We start from the raw sequence: 24,528 nt of genomic DNA on the forward strand, positions 1-24,528 counted from the left end.
AATAAATCAAAGTGTGAAAAGGGGAAGAAAAGGTGTAGAAGATTTAGGAGGTATGAGTCCTCTGATTCCTCTTCCTTCCCCTCCTCCGTAGAGAAGGGTGAATTGTTGGGCTCTGTCTCCTATCAGGACCAGGGAAAGACTCAGCAAAGCTTTTTCCCCCCTGAGAAATTGAAGGCCAATTCCAAGAGTAAGCCTCTGAGCAAATTTCTCCCCTCAAAATCCTCCCCTGAGGCTGTGATTCTCCTATACTGCTCCTTTGATGAAGTAATTGGGGATGAATGGGATAAGCCAGACAGGAGCAAGCACATTAACAGAAATGATCTTATGTTTTGTAGGATTTAGGAACCAAAAGTCCTGAATACTGAGATACCAAAGGTTGATGCTGCATAGTATCTCTGGTTAAATATATAGTTATCCCCTCAGAAGAGGAATTCTAAAGGCCCCACAGAGAGTGGCCTCCATTTTTCTTTCAAAGATTTTTGAGGCCTTCTCAGCCTCCCTCTGGGCATTCCTAGCAGCTGCTTGCTTTGTGAGGGCATCTTTCTCCTGGCTGGAAGATCTCAGAGCCCTCGAATATTGAAATCACCCTACCTTTGGCTCTCGTTTAAAGAGAGCTTCCCTGGCAACAGCGTCGGGAAGCAATGACATTCTCGGACAAAGCCATGACCTCCAGCTCAGTGACCAGGTGCCACCTATGGCTCCATTCCTGGAAGGTGTATAGCCACTTGAAACAGGTTCTGTGCTCTCCCAAATTCATGGGAACCCTTCTGAGAGAAACTAGAGAAGGTAGTGGCAGACAATGCTGCGAGATCTAAACAGTCCTTTTGGATGCCACACCATGCTTTTGAGAGAGAGTATGGGCTGGCCATCAGGCAAAGGCATTCCTTTCATCCTTCATCCTTGTGGAAATAACAGGAAAGAGACAGACAGAAGGTTCTCCAGAGGAAAGGCCTGGAACTGGGGTTTGGGAGGAAAGTCCTGGAGGAATGGTTGCTTTGACCATGGACCATATATAGTTAGTCAGGAATACTCCAAGTTATGGGCTCCACCCCATCCATTTTTCACTGAGTCCCCAATTTTGAATGACCCTGTAAAGTGCAGTCTAATCCAGAATGAAATTTCTCACCTCCTGGATATGGGAGTAATAGAAAGTGTTTCCTCAGAAGAAAGATTCTTGGGGTTCTACTCCATCATCTTTATTGTTCAGAAGTGTACAGGGGAATCTGTTCTAGATATCACAAAACTCAATAAGTGGATAAAGAAAACAAAGTGTCAGATGGAGACCCTGACCTCTACAATGTCAGGCTAGGGGGCCATTCTGACTTCAGTGAATCTGGTGGATGCATACTTCCACATCCCTATCACTACCCAGCCATTGCAAGTTTGTAAGGTTTGCTTGTGGGAGGACGTATTATCAATATCTCTGATTCGGCTTGTCCTCGCCCCCCCTGGGTCTTTACAAAGATGTTGATGATAATCATAGCAAACCCAGATCATAGGAGATCCACATGTATCCCTTCCTGGTTGACATCTTAACTAGAGCTTCATCCCCAGCAGCTGCACACAGAGCTACGTCTGACCTAGAATCTACAGGCTCATGGCTTTATTATCAAGAAAAGTTCCTTGAATCTGTCTACCCAAATAACTCACTTGGAAATGGACACAGACACTTTGATGGCAAGGATACATCCATTTCTGGAGAGGTCCAGAAGATTCAAGACTTCGCATTGTTTTAGAACTGCAAGAGACCAGCCATTACACTGAGCCTTCTTGGGCCCAGTCACACATCAGGAGCCTTCAAGGCTTCATCTAAAATGTATGGTACTACTTCCCGGAATGCTTGAAAGATCAAGTGAGGGTTCCAGCATAGATGATCAACTCCTTAAAATGGTAGTCAGACCAGTGCCTGCAAGGCCACTCATGTGCCTTCCAGATTCCCCTGATCCTCACAACTATTGCCAGGTTGGAGAGCTGGGGAACACATTTGGGGTCCCAACCAGCTCAAGGTATCTGGAATCTGGAGGAAGGACCTATAACATAAGCCTTTTAGAACTGAGAGTTGTCAAGCTGGTGCTACAAATGTTCCAGTCTAGCCTAGAGGGGAACCAGTCCTGATTAGGTCAGACAACACCATCATGGTCACACATGTGTATGCCAAAGGTGTTAGCAAGAAAGGCAGTGCTACATGCTGAAGCAAAGGAAATCATGCAGTGGGCAGAACATTCTCTCCTCTCCCTCAGGGCAGTTCACATAAAGGGAGATCTGAACCAGATGGTGGACTGGCTCAACAGGCACAAAGTGAACAACTCCAAGTGGTGTATGAATCTGGAAGTTGTCGAGTTAATTGTCCCGTCATTCAGTCTGCTCTCAACCAACCTATACACAAATCACGTGAACACAAAGAGAATTAGGTACTTCACTAGGGAAGTAGACCCCAGCTTACCTGAGGACAGATACCTAATCACACAAATGGCCACAGGGCCTCCTCTATGCATTTCCACCCTTCTCATTATTAGGGAAGGTGGTCTAGAAAATAAAATGAGAACAGGTGACAGTAATATTGGTACCACCCCATTGGTGAAGGAGACCCTGGTTTTCGGACCTGAGAGAGCTGAAATTGGGACCACCACTGCAGCTCCCAAAGAGACAAGACATCCGCCCACAAGGTCCTCTTCTTCATCTGTAACCAAATTGGCTGCATCTGACAGCCTGGTTATTGAAAGGGAAGCAGAGGTCTCGTTATCTTCCAAAGCCATCAGAACACTTCTAGAGGAGTATTGACTTGAAAGCACACTCCTCTATTGGGACCTGGTTTTGCAGCTGGTGCCAGGAACGTGAAGCAAACCCTAGAAATCCAAGACAACCTAGAATTCTTGGATTTTCTCTAAAAAGGCTTTATCAAAGTCTCCAACGTGGCACCTCTGCATGTCAGGTGTCTTCCCAATGTGTGATGTTCACATAATTAACAAGTTCTCTGGCAGAGAATCCCCAGGTAGCCAGATTGCTTAAGGTGATCCAGTTATCCAAGACAGCAATAAGACCTCTTTTTTTCTCAAGTGGGCCACTTGTACTGAAAGCCCTGACAAATGGTCCCTTGGTTCCCTTGATGTCAATTTGTCAGCATTGTATTTGTCCATCACAACTTGATTTCTGATAGCCATCACATCCGCCAGACAAGTGTTGGAGCTGTCAGTGCTCTCTATGCAGGAATCTTACTGCATGTTTCATGAGGACAAGATGGTGTTCAGAACTCAGAAAGCATTTTTCCCTGAAGGTGAGGTGGTCTTTCCACTCTTCCCAAGAGGTGATTCTACCTTCATTCTGTCCAAAGTCACAGCATCTCACGGAGAAGATGTGTCACAGCTTAGATGCCCAAAGGGCTCTGAAAATTTACCTCAAAGGTCCACAAGAAGTCCACAAGAAGATCAGGTGTTCTGTTTGTATCCTTTCAGTCAAAATTCCAAGGACTCAGAGCTTCCAAGTCCTCTATTGCTTGGTGGGTTAGACTGTGCATTGTGGAAACATACCAGGCATCAGAGATTCTGGTTCTAGAAGGATTCAGGGCACACTCCATGCGATCCCTCATGACCTGGTGGGCAGAAAGAGGAAATGAATTCACAGCAGAAATTTGTAAGGCGCCCACCAAGTCAAATGCTGCCACCTTTATCACGCACTGCACATCCTATTCTCTGCAGATGCATCCTTTGGCAGGAAAGTAGTGTAGGTGCTTGCCCGGTTATGATTTTGGCCTTTGAGCAAATATTTAGAGATGGGTAGGGATACAGTTTTCCATTTTCTGACCTTTTTCTATAACCCTCTCTATATCTGTTCACTGCTCGCTACTTCCCAGACATCAGGAATTGTGGGAGATGCTAGGATGCGGAACGGAGAATGTTTTACTGATGATTTCCTTTCTGCTAGCAGCATCTCCCACAGTTCTATTCACCATGGATGTCTCATGGCTCAAGAGTCAGATATTAAGCAGAATTGTTACCCTAAGACCATCTTCCTTGGTCTAATGTACATAGTTATTTTGTTATCTCTAGAATGTTTGTTAATAATGTTATGAAAGTGTTACAGCTTGAGAATAACTCATCTGAAGGCAAGTAGGAGTTAAGGGGGCGTGGCCAGAACATGTGGATCCAAAACTCTGATCCGCCTCCATGAGCTGCAGTCAGAGAAGAGCAGGCCAGACATCAAGAATTGTGGGAGACATTGCTAGCAGAAAGGAAATTATTGGCAAGAAAATTTTCTGTTCCTTTTCTAGAGAACAAAGCAATAATGCCAGTAACAAACTAAAAAAATTTACCTATTCAGGAATTCTGCGCTACTGAGGGCATCTAGCTAGTGTAGGTTGTTTTTATTTTTTAATGCCGTCCCCATAGCACGTTCTTATTGATGTAGTTGACAAATCGTATATTTAGTTAACTTTGCTGGTATTTGCTGGACAGGACAAAGACAGTTGGCCTGTCTGGTCAAGATCTGGCTGGTTTTCAAGAATACTCAGCATTGACCTTAGTGAATTCTTCTGAAAACCTGGGAATACATGAGCAGTTCTTTAAAATGTGCTTTATTTCTCCAAAAGGCATGATGTAATTCTTTTAAGTTGGTCTGTTTTGACATCCAGACCTTCCTATAAAACTTCAAAATATAAGAATATGAAGTGAATTCCCTAACATGCATTAACTTCACTGCACCTTTATTCGCCTGGGAACATAAGAACGGCCATACTGGGTTATACCAAAGGTCCATCAAGCCCAGTATCCTGTCCTCTGTTAGTGGCCAATGGCAGGTGCCCCAAAGGGAATGAACAGACAGGTTATCGTCAAGTGATCCATGCCCTGTCACCCAATCCCAGTTTCTGGCAAACAGAGGCCAAGGACACCATTTCTGCCCATCCTGGCTAATAGCCATTGATGGACCTATCTTCCATGAATCTATCTAGCTTCCTTTTCAACCCTGTTATAGTATTGGCCTTCACAACACCCTCTGGCAGGGAGTTCCAGAGGTTGACAGTGCGTTGCGTGAAAAAATACTTTCTTGTTTGTTTTAACCCTGCTACCTATTAATTTCATTTGGTGGCCCCTTGTTCTTGTATTATGAGGAGGAGTAAATAACTCTAAAGATGATTTCAGAGAACTATCCACAATGACTCCAAGATCTCTTTCTTGAGTGGTAACAGCTAATTTAGACCCCATCATTGTATATGTATAGTTAAGATTATGTTTTCCAATATGCATTACTTTGTATTTATCAACAGTGTTTTTCATCTGCAATTTTGTTGCCCAGTCACCCAGTTTTGTGAGATCCTTTTGTAACTCCTCACAGTCTGCCTGAGACTTAACTTTCTTGAATGGTTTTGTATCATCTGCAGATTTTGCCACCTCACAGTTTACCCTTTTTTCCAGATCGCTTATGAATATGTTAAATAGGACTGGGCCAAGTACAGATCCCTGGGGGACATCACTATCTACCTCTCCCCATTCTGAAAACTGACCATTTATTCCTACCCTTTGTTTCCTATCTTTTAACCAGTTACCAATCCATGAGAGAACCTTCCCTCTTATCCCATGACTGCTTATTTTGCTTTAGAGCCTTTGGTGAGGGACCTTGTCAAAGGCTTTCTGAAAATCTAAATACACTATATCCCTTGGATCTCTTTGTCCACATGCTTGTTGACCCCCTCAAAGAATTCTAGTAGACTGGGGAGGCGTGATTTCCCTTTACAAAAGCCATGTTAACTATTTCCAACAAATTATGTTCATACGAAAAGGGTATTCACCCACGAAAGCTCATGCTCCAAAACGTCTGTTAGTCTATAAGGTGCCACAGGATTCTTCGCTGCTTTTACAGATCCAGACTAACACAGCTACCCCTCTGATACTTCACTAAGAATGTCTCACCTACAGTCTTCTCCCATTTAATCCACAGGGCTACTTAGCTCGAGTGCCTCAGCTGATCTCAGTTGTAATGTGTCTCACTTGAAGTGGAGGATAAGTCCGAATACTTTGCAACAATATACAAGTCTGTTTTTAATACCTGTGCCATTGTGAAATACTGGTATATACAGGATGGCGGGCACATTAAATCTGAATTTGTGTTAGAGTGGGTTAGATTCTAACATAAGAGAACTTTCTACTATGTAATAAGCTCTTAAGTATTCTTAAACAACAGACACCCATGGTTTAAAATAATGTAGGCCAATGTCTGACTCCATGTCAGGGAGAGCAATTGAAATCTACTCCTGATTAAGAGAATCCTCATTATTTCACCACCTTTTAAACTATGGGTCATTTCACACTATTGTGCTTGCAGTATTTCTCAAGCTCAGGCAATATTAAGCAAGCTCCTTTTCTGAGGTCACCATCAGTAAAACAAGATGCTTGATAAAATGACTTCTAGCTATATGATTGGTTCTGTAAAAATATATATACAATTTCTATATAATTTAATATTCACTGTATAAGTACTTATTCTTTGTTTCCTTAGCAAACCAGGAAGTCTTAAATAAAGTAGAGGTTCAGTATGTGACATTCCCAGGATGGGACACAGACATATCAAATGCAAGAACATTTGATGAACTGCCTGTAAATGCACAGAACTATGTTCGCTTTATAGAAATGGAGCTTGGCATTCCTGGTAAGTACAGCAAACTTTCCTGCTTCAAGAAACCTATGTGAAATAGAAGTAACTTAAATTTAACTCCCTTGACCGTCGGATGCTAAAAATAACTTAACGAGCACCCAGAATGCTAGAATAATAAGCTTTAAAGTGACTCTTTTGTACTTCGACATTTTAATGCTGAGCCTCATTTAGCTGAAAATCTAAAAGGGGATCAACCTCTAAAATGTTTCCAGTATATGTGTGTGGTCTAAATTTGCAGTGCTGGATTATGATAATTTGTCAACTGATTTTGAGTACTGACATGAACACTGTTCTGTTTGCATGTTTGTTTTTAAAAAAAAAAAACAACAATGCTTGTGCAATAGGAAAAATCCTATTTGTAGGACTTTGAAAACAGAAAAGCTGAATGCAATATTTGTTTAGTCACTCTTATTATACTAATAAGGATTCAGTTCTGCCACCCTTATGTTTAGTTATCAATGTTTTCTTCTGTGAGTAGTCTATTGACTTCATTGGGACTTACTAAGAAGTAAGACACTAAATCAGTCCTAAACTAGTACTGAATGATTTACTCTGAAGAAAGATGGTTTTATGATCAAAGGATAGAACTAGAAATTGAGAGTTGGGAGCTGTATTCCTGGTTCTGTTACAGAATGTTACCTTTCAGCAACTCACTTAACTTCTATACGCTTAGTTTCCCTATCTGTAAAACTGATATTTCCATATTTTAGAAGGTTTTTGAGAATTTATTATTTTAGGCCATTCTCCATTTGAAGTCAGTGGCACAAGATCAGGCACTTCAAAGTGCTTCAGGATCTGTGAATGTGGTGGTGGTGCTACAGAAATGCAAAATGTCATTCTCTAATAGCAATTATCAATACTATCAGTGCAACATATTCTTCTACATCAGCCATAGAACCTTTTTTTTTTCTTTGCCAGAATGTCATGCTTTGAGTTTGAATTCCTCTGTGGTAAAACAGTGCAAACTATTTTGTTATCCTTTCCTCTTTTGCAGTTAAATGGATTGGAGTAGGGAAATCCAGAGAGTCAATGATCCAGATGTTTTAAAGATTTCAGATGCGTGGAAGAAAGCACACTCCTCAGTAAGACTGCTTAGTCTTACATGTATTATTCGTAACCTACAAAGTGAAGATGTTGGAAGGATAGATCTTTCATGGAAAGAGATGTTAGAGTTGGTCTCTCAAACTGATTGCTACTCCAGAAAGACTTTGACCTCTACCTGTATCAGCTCACTATCCAACTGGCAATATCTCCAGGACACTTTCCATTACTGTTATACATGGTGCCACCAGACTTTTTTCTTTATCATCTAGTATTTACTTCATAACATAATCCTTGATGTTTGAAAATGGAAGGTAACATTATTTTCCTGACTTTGTCTTGATTGTCGTATCCATGCTTCTGGCGGTGTTACTTCCCTGAAATCTTAACCAGTAAAAATAATGCAGTTTTGCACAAATGGTTTTACATCCTCATTATTTGTACTCCTAAATATGTTGTATTCTTTATGGCTGCTGTTGTAGTGAGTGATTAAAGAGGGATTCTGATGATTTTATAATGCTATAAATATTGTCTAAACTGTGTGTGAGATGGTTTTTGTTCAAAAAAAGTTGTGATTCGAATTGTTGGAAGTGTGCAAGGGGCTTAAGACAAGTTTACAGAAAATGTGCAAAAAACTAAATTTGATATTGTATAAAGTTCATTTACAGTTATGAACTATTCTGATTTAATTGTTTTAAAATATTAATTTTAAAACAATTTTCTGCACTTCTCTACTTTGAGTGCATATTAAAGTAAAGTAAATCTCTTGCTAATTAAAAGGAAGCATATTTATTCATATATTTAAAGTTTTAATCTTTAGGCTCCACATAAAGTTTCTTCTTCTATGTCAGTAATTAGAACTGGTTTTGACTTCACACAACTAAGCAAAGGCACTGTCGAAATTATAAAAGGAAAACTATTAGGGCTGTCAAGCAATTAAAAAGATTAATTGTGCGATTAAGCGCGATTAACTTTAATAATGATGTTAAACAATAGAATACCATTTATATCAGGGGTTTTCAGACTTTTGTACTAGTGATCTCTTTCATACAGCAAGCGTCTGAGTGTGACCTCCCCTTATACATTAAAAACACTTTATATATTTAACACCATGATAAATGTTGGAGGCCAAGCAGGGTTTGGGATGGAGGCTGACAGCTCGTGACTCCCCATGTAATAACTTTGTGACCCCCTGAGGGCTCCTGACCCCCCGTTTGAGAACCGCTGATCTATATCAGTATTTTTGGATGTTTTCAAATATATTGATTTCAATTACAACACAATACAAAGTGTGCAGTGCTGACTTTGTTTTTATTACATTTGCACTGTAAAAATAAACTAGTATTTCAATTCACTTAATACAAGTACTCTCATGCGATCTCTTTATCATGAAAGTTGAACTTATAAATGTAGAATTTATGTACACAAACCCCTGCATTCAAAAGTAACACTGAAACTTCAGAGCCTACAAGTCTATGCAGCCCTACTTCTTGTTCAGCCAGTTGCTAAGACTAACGTGTTTGTTTACATTCGCAGGAGATAATGCTGCCCACTTCTTATTTACAATGTCATCTGAAAGTGAGAATAGGCATTCTCATGGCAGTGTTGTAGCTGGCGTCGCAAGATATTTACATGCCAGATGTGCTAAAGATTCATATGTCCCTTTATGCTTCAACCGCTATTCCAGAGAACGTGCGTCCATGCTTATGATGAGTTCTGCTTGATTACAGTCCAAAGCGGTGCAGACCAACGCATGTTCACATTCATCATCTGAGTCAGATGTCACTAGCAGAAGGTTGACTTTCTTTTTTGGTGGTTCAGATTCTGTAGTTTTCGCATCGGAGTGTTGCTCTTTTTAAGACCTTTGAAAACATGCTCCACACTCAGTCCCTCTCAGATCTTGTCTTTGCAACTGGCTGAACAAGAAGTAGGACTGAGGGGACTTGTAGGCTCTAATGTTTTACACTGTTTTATTTTTGAGTGCAGTTACGTAATAATCTACATTTGTAAGTGCACTTTCATGATAAAGAGACTCACTATGGCCTCTTGTTTTCTCATCTTGAGAAACAAAAAGTCTTGCCTCCTTAAACTGCTATAAACGTCACTGACATACAAGTATTTTTGCAGTGTGGAGGAATGAAGTCTTTACCCAGACTTTAACTCTGCACATTGAATTAAATTATCCTGTAAAAGTTAATAGTGAGAGTTGAAACACTTGTTTTTAGTCTGAGCATGTTTCATTTTGGGGAAGGGGAAGGAGAAAGAATTTTGAGATTTAAAATCTTTTTGAAGACAGTAAATATTATTGCAACTGATTTCACAAGAGGAGGCAACTGACACCACATGGACACAGCCATGTACATACCCAGAGGCAGAAAGATACTTGCCTAGAGACTTTTTACTGCCAAAAAAAAGTTGTTGTTTTTTTTTTAAGAGCCAAGTGAGTTTAGGTACCTAGAGAGTTTCAGCAGGAGTCTTGTGCATTTCCGTATTCCCAAAATTGACACTTAAGTGCCTAGCTCCTTTCGTGCATTCAGATCAGTGCTGCCAGAGAGAAGGTTGCAGTGGAGCTGTATTGAACAGCCATCCATCTAGAAAGCCCTGATTGCTGCTGGACTAAGCAACGTGGGGGTTTTGTGGGATTTGAAGGCCTTCTCTCCAGCAAACTCAGCTGCTAAAGCCCCTATTGTGAGGATGTTTTAGAGAAAGATCTCCCATGTTCACTTCTATTTTCCTGCAGTTTTGGCACCCTTCCTTAGCTGCTTCATAGGAAAATGGGGTAAGTGTGCCCTATATTAAGTTTTCCGTTGCTTCTTATGACAGCTGATTTTGTAGGTGGGTAATGTTAGATTTCAAGAGTATCATGTATTGCAACAAAGCTCCCTGCTTCCTCTTTGGTGGAAGAACAATTTTTTTTAATAAAATGGCTGATTATCTTTATTTTACAACCTTTGAGGTTTCTTCAACTGCCAGCCCATAGCCAGTGCTGTTGCTTTTCTCAGCCATGTGGGATAGAAAAGGACTGTTAGAGGCCATGGATGCTGGGGATGCTCCCCACTGATACCAAGGTGGTTGCTGAGGAGTGGTCTCTGCAATTGTCCTCCCCAAGGATAAACTAAATAAGATGACTATATTCCCAAAATGCACAGCTAAGAAGAACATGTGCTGGGAATTAAGTATCTCCATTCCCAACTGTTGACTCCATTGTGTGAAGTAATCCATATATTCATATTCCCAGATAAAACTTGATTAAAGTTTAAGTAGCATCACCAACACAAACTACACTGTAAAATTATACAGTATAGCTTAACAGAAGCAGTCTTCTGAAAGTCTCATAAATGGGATTAACTTCAATGGGTTGCTTTTATTTTCTTAAAGCTCAGCTGAAATACTTGTCTCTCACAAGCAAGGGCAAGTTATATTTTTTGGATCAGCAATGCTTCTCCAGATTGTCAGTGGTCCAGGATCAGTTCTCGGTGTGTATTTATCCGCATCATGTTCTGGAATTAAAAATAAAGCATTTTTCCTTTCTTAGTCCCTCTGATCTGAATTCAGGAATACTGTCTTTTTAAAGCTTTCCTGTTGCCCTTATATGATTCCCAGCCTCTTTTCCAGGAGTCTCTTCCAAGGATGCTTTTCGAGTAGCATGTCACCACAACCTGTCGTTCGTGTGTGTGTGTGTGAGTGTGTTTTGCTGTCTTTCCTATTCTTTATGTGGATAGTGCTTGGGGTACAGGTGTCCATTCGTCACACTACCAGGCTAGAATTTGTTCTCTCAACTGAGCTGAATATTGTGAAAGCAGAATTGCACAGCTTGGTTGGCAAGCTGCTTTCTATGCTTATAGCCCTATATGCATGAGCTATTCTTGTGACTAACTGTACTAAGGAACACCACAAGAGCAAGAATGGAAAGTGGATTTCCAGGAACTGCCTGCAGCATTAGTCACAGCAGCATATTTGCGGAGACATGTTTAAGTACAGGGAGGATCATGCATCTTTCCTTAAAAAATACTCTTCTCTGCATCTTTATGCTGGTGTTCTCCCCTTAACTAGCCTACTCCAGTGAGGGAAATCCTCCTAAACAATCCACAATAGTCCACAATAAGCAAGCTGCAGCAAGAGGGAGACCTTGAAGATGTGATTTTAAAAAAAAACGTGGGGGAGGAAGGGAAGTAGGAAGATGATAAAGCCATCCACCAGCCCAACACTGTTTGCCAAGAACATTGGTAAGTAGGCAAGGTGTTACTGTAGGGTAAAGGAAGGATTCACTTTCTTCCAATTATTAAGTGGGCACTTTATGGAGGTAGGGTACCAGAGTAGATAGGGCAATTGTGTGACCTGACAAACTAGTCAGAAGTTTTACCAATTATCTGCAGAAAAAGTTGTTGAATGATTCCAACTATTTGAGTGTAGAAGACAAATGGGGCTTTTGGGTGCAGGCCTTTAGCAGAAGTGTCAAGAGGTCCCATCTGTTTTTATTTCTGAAGCCAGAAAGATCCCTTGGGGAACTGTAGAGGTTTTTATAATTAAGTAAATTTTAATAAAAGGACTTAATAGTTTCATAATTAAAATGGAGAAAAGGCCTTGATTTGGGGGGAGGGATAGCTCAGTGGTTTGAGCATTGGCCTGCTAAACCCAGGGTTGTGAGTTCAATCTTTGAGGGGGTCATTTAGGGACCTGGGGTTTAAAAAAAAAAAAAAAAAGTCTGGGGATTTGTCCTGCTTTGAGCAGGGGTTGGACTAGATGATCTCCTGAGGTCCCTTCCAACCCTGATATTTTATGATTCTAACTGCAATATTTTCTCTAATCAAATCAAAGAAAACCTAGATTAAAGGAAGGAGGGAGAGCATGTGCACACTTCTAGTTTTCACTATACTTGAGTGCAGAAGAAGGCCTTTGAGTGAGAGCTTATGCCTTCTATCATGTTTGTATAGCACAATGTGGATAGTAGAAGAAATCAATAACTTGTCTGCCCTCATTCTCTGAGCTCTTAGTGCTCCCACTTAAACTTGCCAGCTGCCTGTTTCCATCAGCCATATTAACACTGTTCCTTGCTTCAAGCTGCTTTGCAGTATTGGGCTGCTTTAACGGTTTCATTTTGTCCTACATGAGTCCTAACAAAAGAGAATATTATCTCCATTTGACTCTGCAGCTGGAATTCAAGTTGAAACAATTATCCAAATCAGAACTGGGCCATGACACTGGGCTGTTGAGGCTTAAAAGCCTGCACCTTCACAAAAGGCACAGCAAATTCAAAGTTGTTGGCCAGTGCTCATCAAAGGCACTCTTTAGAGATTGTCTCGCTGGAAAACCTTCCTTCTCATGGGAGCTGGTCTGTACCACAAGAGGGGGCCTTCAATCTCATAGCTCCTTTCTAAAAACAATAGTAAGTGTCTTTCACTGGATACTTAAGCTGTTTTCATGCCAGAATGTCCCCTAATACTGACTTTGGGGCACAGTTATTTATCCATAATTCTAAACCAAATTAAGCACATTTAATGCATAATAATGTTGGACAAAAAAGCATCTTAAACTGGAAAGCTATCTCCCAGGCTGCCCCTCATAGTTGGGAGAAACTCCTCCTATACTGCCACAAAGCTAACTCTCTCAAAACCTTCCTTAACACTCTCCTTTGCTCTGAAGCCTACCAAAAATTTGACTAGGGCTAGGCCCCTGAGACCCCATTCCTGTCATGCAGATCAATATTGCCTTATCATTCCCTTGTATTCCCCATGGCTCTCAGTTTCCAGCACTTGTCTGTTATACTTGGATTGTAAGTTCTTTGGGCCAGGGACTGTCTTTGTTCTGGCTTTGTACAGCAGCTACCATAACAGGGTCCTGGTCCATGATTAGGGGTTCTCAGTGCCATGATAATACAAATAAAGATTAAATTAAAAAAAATTACTACGCACAGACTGGAAGTGTGACCAACTGCTTTGTACTTGCTCATTTGAATACAAGACTCCTGATTTGAGATGTCTCTTGTCTTCTGTCAGCCCAGAATGAATCAATATGCCCATAGGTTGCATATTAAGTGGACTAGATCAGATCAAGTGTCTTTTAGTAACGTGGTTACTTCTAATAACTTAGGAACCTAAAATTGAACTTTGTTACATCTAATTGGTGTGCGTTTGAGCAGCTGCTGTATACAGATTGAAATATAAGTATACGTGTGTTTTGCCATGTTCTTCTTCGAGTGATTGCTCATATCCATTCCAGTTAGGTGTGCGCGCTGCGCATGCACGCTCGGCAGATTTTTACCTTAGCATCTCTGGTGGGTCGGCAGGTCGCCCCCTGGAGTGGCGCCGCCATGGCACTGGATATATACGCCTGCCGACCCATCCGCTCCTCAGTTCCTTCTTATCGCCTGTGTCGGTTGTTGGAACAGTGGAGCGTGGCTTAGCTGTCCTCCACTTCCCTAGCTTCTCTCCATTCGTCTGATCTCTTGTTGTGAATAGTTGACTTAGTTCATAGTATATTAGTTTTATAGTTTATAGTTGTTAGTTGTTGTACATAGTTTAGCGGGGTTTGGGCTCTAGCCCTTCCCCGCACCTGGTGCCCGGGCCCGTGCCCGGTTCACCAGGGTTTAAACTGTGCTCGGCCTGTAAAAATCCGATGCCCACAAGCGATCCCCACGACTCTTGCTTAAAGTGCCTCAGGGAATCGCATATCTCCGACAAGTGCCGCATTTTCAAGGCCTTTAAGCCGCAGACTAAAAAGGAGAGAGACTCTTGGTTAAAGACTCTCCTTACGGAGGCATCCCTTAACCCTCCGTCCTCGGCACCGAGCACTGACAGCGCTTCTCCGGCACCGGACCGCGCCTGCCCCGCCAAGACACCTCGGCACCAGCTTTCTCCGGTGCAGGTACCTGGCCTTCAACTTCTTCCACACCTTCGGTGCAGACTCGCCTGGATCACCCGGTACTGACGACTGTGGTACCGTTGACTCTGGTCCTGAGAGGGCCATCGAGTCCGGTCCAGGAGAGCTCCCTGGTGAGACCCGTGGTCGAGCTGATGGTCCCCTCCACGCCGGAGACGTTCTCCTCGGCCAGGGACCTTATTGCCATGACTAAATCGGCCCTGCTTCAACCCCCGGCACCGCCGGTGCGGGTTCTCCATTCCAGAGGCAAGCCTTCCGCTATGAGGCCTCCTTCGCTGGAGTCGACGAGCTGGTACCGATCCCAATCCAGGTCTCAGCACCGCTCCAGGTCTTGCGGTCGGTCCCGATCAATGCCGCTCACAGTCCTGGCACTGATCACCCAGGCGGCACCAGTTGTACTCGCAGCACAGCTCCACCTCTCGTTCCGGTCGGTACTCTTGGTACCACTCCGGCTCCAGGCACCGCTCCCGGCACCGAGACTCTCACAGCCGGTCCCGTCGTAGACTATCGAGATCCAGGTCGACCTCCCGGCACCGCGCTGGTTGCAGGTCCTGGTCTCAGTACCGATACGATTCCCGGTACCGATCTCCGGCACCGAGGAGTTCTCCAACGACGGGAGTGAGGGACTCATACCAGTCTCGCTCAGCTCCTCCATGGCCGTCCCGACAGCAGTCCCTGTCCTCTCAGGCGGACAGTGTATACGCCCCGGACACAGACGTGCCTGCTGCTTTGTTCAGCAAGCCCCAGCCTCAGGATCATGGTCCGCAGCAGTGGGGATTCTGGACGCCCTGGGCGTACCATCAAGCCCAAGGCCCTCCCTCAGGTCCACCGCGTTCGACGGCCTCGGAACACAGGGCACCGGAGGCCACGATTACCCGCCCTCCCCTTCCTGCTATGGAGGAAGGGTTGACCCAGCCACAGGACTCCGAGCTCCCCGGGAGACGGACACGATGCTTCAGGTGGAGTCCTCATCAGACCTGCTCGTTCCAGGTCTCTCATCTGCATCCTCCCCTGACAAGGCGGTAGCTGGAACCTCGGCGGCCAGCCCTCCTCCAGTTGACCTCAGGGCCCACCAGGACCTCCTCAGGCGTGTTGCACAAAATATGAACTTACAAGCCAAGGAGGTTCCAGAGATCCAAGATCCAGTGGTGGACATACTGTTATCTGATGCCCTCACTAGAATGGCTCTCCCATTTATCAAAACCATACAAGCCAATGCCACTACAATATTGCAGTCTCCGGCCTCCGTTCCGCCTGCTGCGTGAGGAGTAGAGCGCAAGTACATGGTGCCCTCAAAGGGCTATGAATATCTATATGTACATCCTCCTCCTTGCTCCCTTGTCGTCCAGTCGGTTAATGAGAGGGAGCGCCATGGCCAGCAGGCCCCAGCCCCTAAATCGAAGGATGCGAGGCGTATGGACCTGCTTGGGCGTAAAGTTTACTCTGTGGGAGCTCTCCAGCTCCGAGTGTCCAACCAGAAAGTCCTCCTTAGCTGCTATAGCTACAACACCTGGGCGGCAGCGGACAAATTTAAGGAGCTGCTTCCGCAGGACACACGGCAGGAGTTCTTGGCGATCCTCGACGAGGGGAAAAAGGTAGCGAGAACTTCCCTCCAAGCCTCCCTGGACGCCACGGACTCAGCCGCCAGGACTCTGGCCTCTGGCGTGACTATGCGCCGTATCTCGTGGCTGCCGGTCTCTGGCCTCCCCCCGGAGCTCCAGCACACGATTTCAGGACCTTCCATTTGAGGGTCAAGGGCTGTTCTCGGACAAAACTGACCCTAGGCTGCAGAGCCTAAAAGACAACACGGTCATTATGCGTTCGTTAGGGATGCACACACCTGTAACTCAGCGCAGGCCCTTCCGACCCCAACAGCACCACCCTTACCCTCAACCCTGGCAAAGACAAGACTTCGCCAGACAGCGAGGCAGAAACGGCCGCCGGAGACCATCAGGCAACCAAGGGGGCCAGAACCAAAGCTCCTCCAAGCCTCCCTCCGGGCCAAAACCTTCCTTTTGAAGGTGCGCCCGAGGGCGTTGTACCAGTTTCTTTAAAGGATCTGTCCCCGCCCTTTTCCAACCGGCTTTCCTTCTTCCTCCCTGCATGGCCCCAGCTAACATCAGATCGTTGGGTCCTAAGCATGTTGGAACTTGGATACCATCTGCAATTTATTTCAAAACCCCCCCACCCTCCTCCCTTGTCCCTCTTCAGGGACCCCTCTCATGAGCAACTCCTCCTACAAGAGGTGCAAGTGGAGGAGGAGGTTCCAGAGCACGAACAGGGCAACGGGTTTTATTCCCGCTACTTCCTGATCCCCAAGGCAAAGGGAGATCTCAGACCAATCCTCGATCTGCAGGAGCTAAACAGATACATGGTAAAGTTGAAGTTCCATATGGTATCCCTGGGGACCATTATCCCATCCCTGGATCCTGGAGACTAGTATGCCACCCTCGACATGCAAGATGCCTGCTTCCACATAGCCATCTTTCCACCTCACAGGAGGTTCCTCCGGTTCGTGGTGAACCGGCAGCATTTTCAGTTCACGGTCCTCCCGTTCGGCCTCTCTACCGCCCCAAGGGTATTCTCCAAATATATGGCTGTAGTCGCCGCCCACCTTCACTGCAGTCGGATACATGTCTTTCCGTATCTAGACGACTGGCTTATCCGCAGGACCTCCGAGACGCGAGTCCTCAGTCACGTCCGCATTGTCAAGAACCTTTTCCTACATCTAGGTCTAACGATCAATGTGGAAAAATCGACTCTAATCCCCACTCAGAGGATAGAGTTTATTGGTGCCACCTTGGACTCGACTCTTGCCAAAGCCTGCCTACCACTGCCACGGTTCCAGGCTCTCACGGCCATCATCCGGAGGCTGCAAGCGGCGCCGCTAACTTCGGTACGCACTTGCCTCACTCTCTTGGGCCACATGGCGGCCTGCACGTTCGTAACGAACTACGCAAGACTGCGCCTACGGCCCCTCCAATCCTGGCTCACCTCGCAGTACCGTCCAGCCAGGGATCCTATGGACATGGTCGTCACCATTCCCTCGACCATGCTAGACTCCTTCCAGTGGTGGCTGGATCCCTCCATGGTGTGTGCGGGGCTCCTGTTCCACCCGCCCCAGCCATCGGCGTCCCTGACAACAGACGCATCATCCCTCGATTGGGGGGCTCACCTCGGGCACCTACGCACCCAAGGCCATTGGTCACCTCACGAGCTGGACCTCCACATCAACGTCCTGGAGCTGAGAGCGGTCCGCCTCGCTTGTCAGACGTTCCGACAACACTTGCAGGGCCGTTGTATATCGGTATTCACTGACAACACAACAGCCATGCACTATATAAACAAACAGGGTGGCACGAGATCTTCACCCCTGTGCCAGGAAACCTTACAACTATGGGACTTCTGCATAGCCCATTCTATACACCTCATTGCATCCTTTCTCTCAGGAGCTTGGAACACGCTGGCGGATCGCCTCAGCAGATCCTTCCTCTCCCACGAATGGTCGCTTCGCCCGGATGTTGCTCTTTCACTCTTCTGGAAGTGGGGGTTTCCCCGGATAGACCTCTTTGCATCCCGCGGGAACAGGAAATGCCAGACGTTCTGCTCCTTTCAAGGCCTCTCACCGGGTTCAATGGCAGACGCCTTCCTTGTGCTGTGGACGACGCACCTGCTCTACGCCTTTCCACCGTTTCCACTCGTCCACAGGGTCCTACTGAAAGCACGCAGGGACAAAGCCTGCTTGGTCATGATAGCTCCAGCGTGGCCTCGACAGCACTCGTACACCATGCTGCTAGACCTATCCATGGCCGATCCTGTTCCCCTGCCTCTTCACCTGGACCTGATTACCCAGGACCACGGCAAGCTCCGTCACCCGGACCTTCAGTCGCTCCACCTCACGGCGTGGCTCCTGCGTGGCTGACTCGCTCTGAGCTGTGTTGCTCCACCCCAGTGCAGCAGGTACTCCTGGGTAGCAGGAAGCCTTCCACTAGAGCTACATATTTGGCCAAGTGGATGCCCTTCATGTGCTGGTGCGTGGAGCAGAACTTCCTTCCCGCCGAGCTATCCATATCTAACATCTTGGATTACCTCTGGTCCCTCAAACAACAGGGCTTGGCGGGATCATCTCCGAGAGTCCACTTGGCGGCCATCTCTACATTCCACCCAGGAGAGGATGGCCGCTCGGTGTTTTCCCATCCGATGGTGTCTAGATTCCTTAAGGACTTAGAGCACCTCTACCCTCAGGTACGCCGCCCTGCCCTAACATGGGACCTTAACCTGGTTCTTGCCAGATTCATGTCCCCTCCGTTTGAACCGTTAGCAACTTGCTCCCTTCTCTACCTCTCCTGGAAAACCGCTTTCCTGGTGGCCATCACATCCACGAGACGGGTTTTGGAACTTTGTCTCTGTGGAACACCATATACGGGGGTCCACTGTGAGGGCCCAATGTGCAGTTGTGACCACATCCGGCCTTTCTCCCCAAGGTGGTATTGGCCTTCCACGTTAACCAGGAGATCTTCCTCCCTGTCTTCTTCCCAAAACCGCATTCGTCTCGCAGGGAGCAGCAGCTACACTCCCTAGACGTTCGTAGAGCACTTGCTTTTTATATAGAACGAACTAAGCCATTCCGCAGAAGCCCCCAACTCTTTGTCGCGGTGGCTGAGTGGATCAAAGGGCTTCCTGTCTCCTCGCAGCGGATTTCCTCCTGGGTAACGTCGTGCATCCACGCCTGTTACGACTTGGCTCACGTCCCATCGGGCCACGTGACTGCGCACTCCACCAGGGCTCAAGCATCATCAGCTGCTTTTCTCGCTCACGTGCACATTCATGAAATTTGCCGTGCAATGACCTGGTCCTCAGTCCACACTTTCACCTCCCACTATGCCCTGGTTCAGCAGTCTAGGGATGACGCAGCCTTCGGCTCCACCGTATTGCACTCTGTGACATCTCACTCCGACCCCACCACCTAGGTAAGGCTTGGGAATCACCTAACTGGAATGGATATGAGCAATCACTCGAAGAAGAAAAGATGGTTACTCACCTTTGTAACTGTTCTTCGAGATGTGTTGCTCATATCCATTCCACACCCGCCCTCCTTCCCCACTGTCAGAGTAGCTGGCAAGAAGGAACTGAGGAGCGGATGGGTCGGCAGGGGTATATATCCAGCGCCATGGCGACGCCACTCCAGGGGGCGACTTGCCGACCCACCGGAGTTACTAGGGTAAAAATCTTCCGACGAGCGTGCACGCACGGCACGCACACCTAACTGGAATGGATATGAGCAACACATCTCGAAGAACAACAGTTACAAAGGTGAGTAACCGTCTTTTCCAGTTCATTGGTTGCCTTCTGCCTATCTCTTTGGAACTGGACATACGGCAACAGTTCATTTTGTCTCTTCTTTACCTAGTGTAGACAGGGCATCTGTCATTTTTTCCTCTATCATAAAATGAGGACAATACTTTTCTCACAGGGATTCGTTAATCCATTTGAATATGTTAAACATTTTCTAAGGGCTATAGACTAGGGAGAGTTCCTAGCAAAAGACAAGATTTACATTGCTGGTAAAGCCTACTTACCCATATTGTAAAATGGCAGTGCAAATTCCTCTTTGTACGTGGTTTGCTTGTACCAGTCATTCATTGCCTTCTTCACTGTCTTTTGAAAAGGGACATAGCTCTGAAGAGTTAAATTATCAAAGTCATGTGGGTACTGAGTTTCAACTTCATGCTGCACTGGAGCTGGGTGCAGTTTTATGAAAGGTCTAAATGAAAGGCATAAATACTTTTGTAATCTCATGCTGACATGTGGTATGCGACTAGCACTGACTAACCATAAGAGTAGCCAATATAAATGTTCTTTCTAATCTTCTGCTGAAATAGAGAACTCAGAATAATGCAGTTATAATCTAATAGGCATTAACAGCTTGACTACGTACAGTAAAGCCTTCATAATTAGTATTGTTCAATTGGGTTCACTACACTTTTGAAACTAGGGAGTGGGTCTGCGAATATTGCAGTTAACCAGTGTAAACTGCATTCATTAATTCTGCTGTAAAAAACCTACTGTTATATGTCAAAAAAAATTCAACAAAACAGTTTAGTACCCTGGGTAGCAATCTCAGTTGAGAAGCTAAGGATTAAAAGTGCTGGTAAAACAAAGATTCATCTGCACTTTCTAGCAGGTTTCATTCAGGATTCCCAACCACTGATAAACTAAGATCACTCACACACCCAAGATAGATATGGCCAAGCCAGAATTATAACCCAGATTTCCTGACTCCCAATCCTGTGCTTTGACCTGTAGACCATTTCCTCTCTTCCTGGATTCTCCTTATTCTCACATGTCAAGGTTGAAAAGGAATATCTGCAGGGCACCCCAGGAAGCGACTACCACTCCCTATAGTGAACTTGAATGATAAGAATTTCAGAATGAGGTACTCTTAGGAAAAGTTGTATAAAGCTATTCTCTTACCCTGGAGTTGTTTCAGGCATGCATGCCTTATGTATCCGTCCTAGTTGCCCAGGATAGAACCCTTGAATGTCCTTTCCTTGACGAACAACAGTGCTAATAAGTAACACACGTAAAATAAGTGGTGTTGCAGTCAGGAGAGTAGATATAAGAAACATTAAAGAGACAGAATTTCTTGACCTGAGAGTTACAACAATGAAAGCTACCAGCAGACATTCCACCCCACGCATTACATTTCATTAGGAAATAAAGCATAAACCGAATCAGTTTGCAAACGGCTTCGTTGCATCATGTAGCACAAAAGGTAGTATGTAGAATAACTGCAGGACTTACGAGATGGGAGTGGCTGGAAACACAAAAGCTGAATCAGGACAGGGTAAAAATTTTCAAAGGTGCCTAAATTGTTAATAACTATTGTGAGACAAGGTGGGTTATCTTTTTGGTGAAAGAAGCCTTCAGGCTTACACAGAGCTCTTCAAGTTTGGAGCATCACAGCTAAACAGAAGATTGAACAGATTGTTAAGTGTAAGGAGTTAATACAAGATGCAAGAGACCATTCAAAGTTATGTGGGCAATTAACACTTCTGCAGTTGTAGGACAAAGGAGGGTTGCAGATTGTGGTAATAAGCCATAAATCCAGTGCCTTGGAGTCCATGATTTTTAGTGTTTGGGGCAAAGTTCTGAATTTAAGCTCATCTTTTGTGAGTGTTGTGCAGGTTTCCTTTGAGAATGAGTATCCAAGGGGTCAGATAGAGTGATCACTTTATGGGGGGGAAAAAGTGTTCATCCACAGGGGAAGGTGTTTTTGTCTAGTCATTTTTCAGTGTGTGCATAGGTGCTGAAACAAGGTTTGCTGGGGGTGCAGCAACACCCCATGGCTTGAAATGAATTCCATCATATATAGGGTTTACAGGCTCTCAGGACCCCCACTATACAAATTGTTCCAACAGCCCTATGTGTGTGTCATTTGAGAATGTAGCAATTGACCTGTTTCACCCCCATACTTGTAACCTGCACATGTAGTGCCCAAGATGAGATGCACTACATGTTGTGAGACTCAAGGATCTTGAAAGGTGTATTTCACTTAATTTGTTCCACCTTGTATTTAGCTGAGACACTGTGTGCCTTTCTCAGACTTGTGAAAGCTCTGTGAAGCTCAAAAGCTTGTCTCTCTCACCAACAGAAGGTGGTCCAACAAAAGGTATTACCTCACCCACCTTGTCTCACTAATGTCCTGGGACTAACATGACTACACCCACACTGCAAATATCTTCTGCCAGAAAGTGTGTGTGGTTCCCCGCCCAGCAGGATAGCTACCTTTTGTTAATTATCTCACTATAAAATGCTAGTGGACACAACAAACAGGTAGTTTTTACCTTAATGTAGCTGGGTGAGGTCAACCCAATAGGTGCTTTTGAAAATGTTACTCATAGTGGCTGGTAAGAATAGAGAGGGCGGGTAGTAGAATAGGCGAGGAGGAAGAAAAAAATGACATTTTGTATTAAAAAAAAAAAATCAATGCTTGGCAAGTTTTACCCAAGGTAAAGTAACATTTTTCTATATGCAGATCATATCAGAATGACTGGATTCCACAGTCCAACCCTGTTAGCGAGTGGAGGGGATTTCTTGTATGTTTAATTCCAGACAGGACATAAAGGAGGTGGGAGTAGCCTGCTTGGCAGATGAATCTAAGACTGAGTAATTCTAAACCAAGGACAGTTTTGATCATGCATTGCACATACTGTTTGTATTTAGGAACATACTTGAAGGAATATAATAGAATTTGTTAACTGTGAAGTCTTACATGAAACTTGTGCAGAAATTAATGGCTTAAAACTAAAAATCTGCAGATACAGTATTTAACTTGCAAACAGACTCCACTCTTTTAATTGTAAAATGTGTGTTGGGCAGGCTATTTTGATAAAGATCCTTTCCTAAACCACAAGAAGTTTTAAACAGCATATTTGTGCCGTTGTTGCCAACTGTCTAGTTGCACAAACCCAAACACCCCTGCCCTGCCACCTTCCCTGACCCTTTCATGAGGTCACACCCCTGCCTGCCCCTTTTCTGAAGCCACGGCCCTGTTCTCTCCATTGCTCACTCTCCCCCACCCTCATCGGGCTGGGGCAGTGAGTTGGGGTGTGGGTGTGGGTGCAGGCTCTTGGAGGGAGTTTGGGTGTGGGAGGGGGCTCAAGGATGGGGCATGGGGTTGGGGTGCTCCAGTTGTGCAGCGCTTAACTGTGGCTGCTGCCAGAAGTGACCAGTACATCCCTCTGGCTCCTAGGCGGAGGGGCAGCCAGGCAGCTCTGTGCACTGCTCCTGCCTCCAGGCACCGCCCCCACAGCTCCCATTGCTTGCAATTCCTGGCCAGTGGGAGCTGTGGAGATGGTGCTTGGGGTGAGGGCAGTGCACAGAGGCCTCCTGGCCATCCTACATTTAGGGGCCAGACCTGCCAGCCGCTTCTGGGAGCTGCACAGAGCCAGGGCAGGTAGGGAGCCTGCCTTAGCCCCGCTGTGCCGCTGACCAGCCTTTTGGCCTATTAAAATCAATCCAGGAGATTTTAATAACTACGGGGAGATTGAGGTTGATTCCGGGAAACTCCAGGACAATCCAGGAGGGTTGGCAACCCTACCTATGGTTGATCACTGACATCCTGATGTTTTTGCACATGTGATTTTTCTGTGTCCAGATACTTTACCCTGGAGGGAGGTAGGGTGTAGGATCTATAAATTGACGTAGTCTGATAGCTGTGCACGACATGGAAAAATCCTGGAAAAGATCATAAAATATTAGATTCTTTAGGAGCTTTTGAAATATTTAAAACAATTTGCTTTCGAGGTCAATAATTCAATCTTTGTTAGGTCACAGAAAATTGAAATCTAAACATTGGAAGAAAAGGCATAATTAGGCATTGTCTGGAAATATCTGGAGGAAAAATAGGATACTGAAGAACAAAAGCGAAGGCTAGCAAGTAAAGGAATGGTTTTTAAGATGTTGGGCTTGTTTTAATAGCCCAAAAGATCTTCCCTGGTATCGATCTAGAATGCTTCCCTGAACTACCCAGGTTGTGAGTCTCACTACCACATGCCCTTAGCAAGAGGAAGTCTTGTCTGTACCAGCCAGGAGTCAGCTCCCCGACTACACTAGGCACAGGCAACACGAGCACTCACCTTTGAAGCTCTACTGTCTTTTTGCAGATTAGCTATATAGACCTCCCAGCCCCAAGTCCTCTGGGAAGCCTCCAAGTGCCCAGCCCCTAGTCCTGTGGACACTCACAGAATCACCAGATTCTCTGCTCCCAAAGAAACAGTATGCCTCAGTTTACCAGTTACATCAAAGGAAGGACAGACGGGGAAAAAGAGAGGTGATGTTGCCTTGTATATCAAAGGTATGCACTTGTGCTGAGGTTGAGCTGGAAATAGGAGACAGACTTGTTCAAAGTCCTTGGGTGGGAATAAAAAAACCAATGGTGATGTCATGGATCTACTACAG

At 45.1% G+C, this 24,528-nt stretch overlaps 2 protein-coding genes across 2 annotated transcripts in view; one reads left to right on the plus strand and one right to left on the minus strand.

Moving 5' to 3' along the window:
* The window catches only part of ADSS2 (adenylosuccinate synthase 2), a 61,265-nt gene extending 53,037 nt beyond the window's left edge, over positions 1 to 8,228 (plus strand). The window contains 2 exon segments of the mRNA XM_050950400.1: positions 6,490 to 6,639; positions 7,640 to 8,228. Of these exon segments, the coding sequence (XP_050806357.1) occupies positions 6,490 to 6,639; positions 7,640 to 7,692 (203 nt within the window). The 3' untranslated portion in view covers positions 7,693 to 8,228.
* A 2,638-nt stretch (positions 8,229 to 10,866) lies between these two features.
* Positions 10,867 to 23,796, minus strand: C4H1orf100 (chromosome 4 C1orf100 homolog). The gene is made up of 4 exons (XM_050950471.1): positions 23,735 to 23,796; positions 21,040 to 21,132; positions 20,145 to 20,329; positions 10,867 to 11,186 (listed from the first exon to the last, which is right to left on the minus strand). The coding sequence occupies exons 1-4, from the start codon at positions 23,794 to 23,796 to the stop codon at positions 11,086 to 11,088; spliced, it is 441 nt and encodes a 146-aa protein (XP_050806428.1). The 3' UTR covers positions 10,867 to 11,085.
* Between the last annotated feature and the right edge of the window lie 732 nt (positions 23,797 to 24,528).

Source organism: Gopherus flavomarginatus, chromosome 4 (genome assembly GCF_025201925.1).
Source record: "Gopherus flavomarginatus isolate rGopFla2 chromosome 4, rGopFla2.mat.asm, whole genome shotgun sequence".
Taxonomy (NCBI): Eukaryota; Metazoa; Chordata; order Testudines; family Testudinidae; genus Gopherus; species Gopherus flavomarginatus.

What these genes read in the sequence shown, in the direction of transcription:
- C4H1orf100 (XM_050950471.1), bottom strand. Translation starts at nt 23,796, where the DNA reads ATGTCGTGCACAGCTATCAGACTACGTCAATTTATAGATCCTACACCC. An exon ending in ATGCCTGAAACAACTCCAGG is followed by an intron (nt 20,330 to 21,039) that starts GTAAGAGAATAG and finishes CCTTTCATTTAG; the next exon opens with ACCTTTCATAAAACTGCACC. An exon ending in ACTGCCATTTTACAATATGG is followed by an intron (nt 11,187 to 20,144) that starts GTAAGTAGGCTT and finishes TTTTAATTCCAG; the next exon opens with AACATGATGCGGATAAATAC.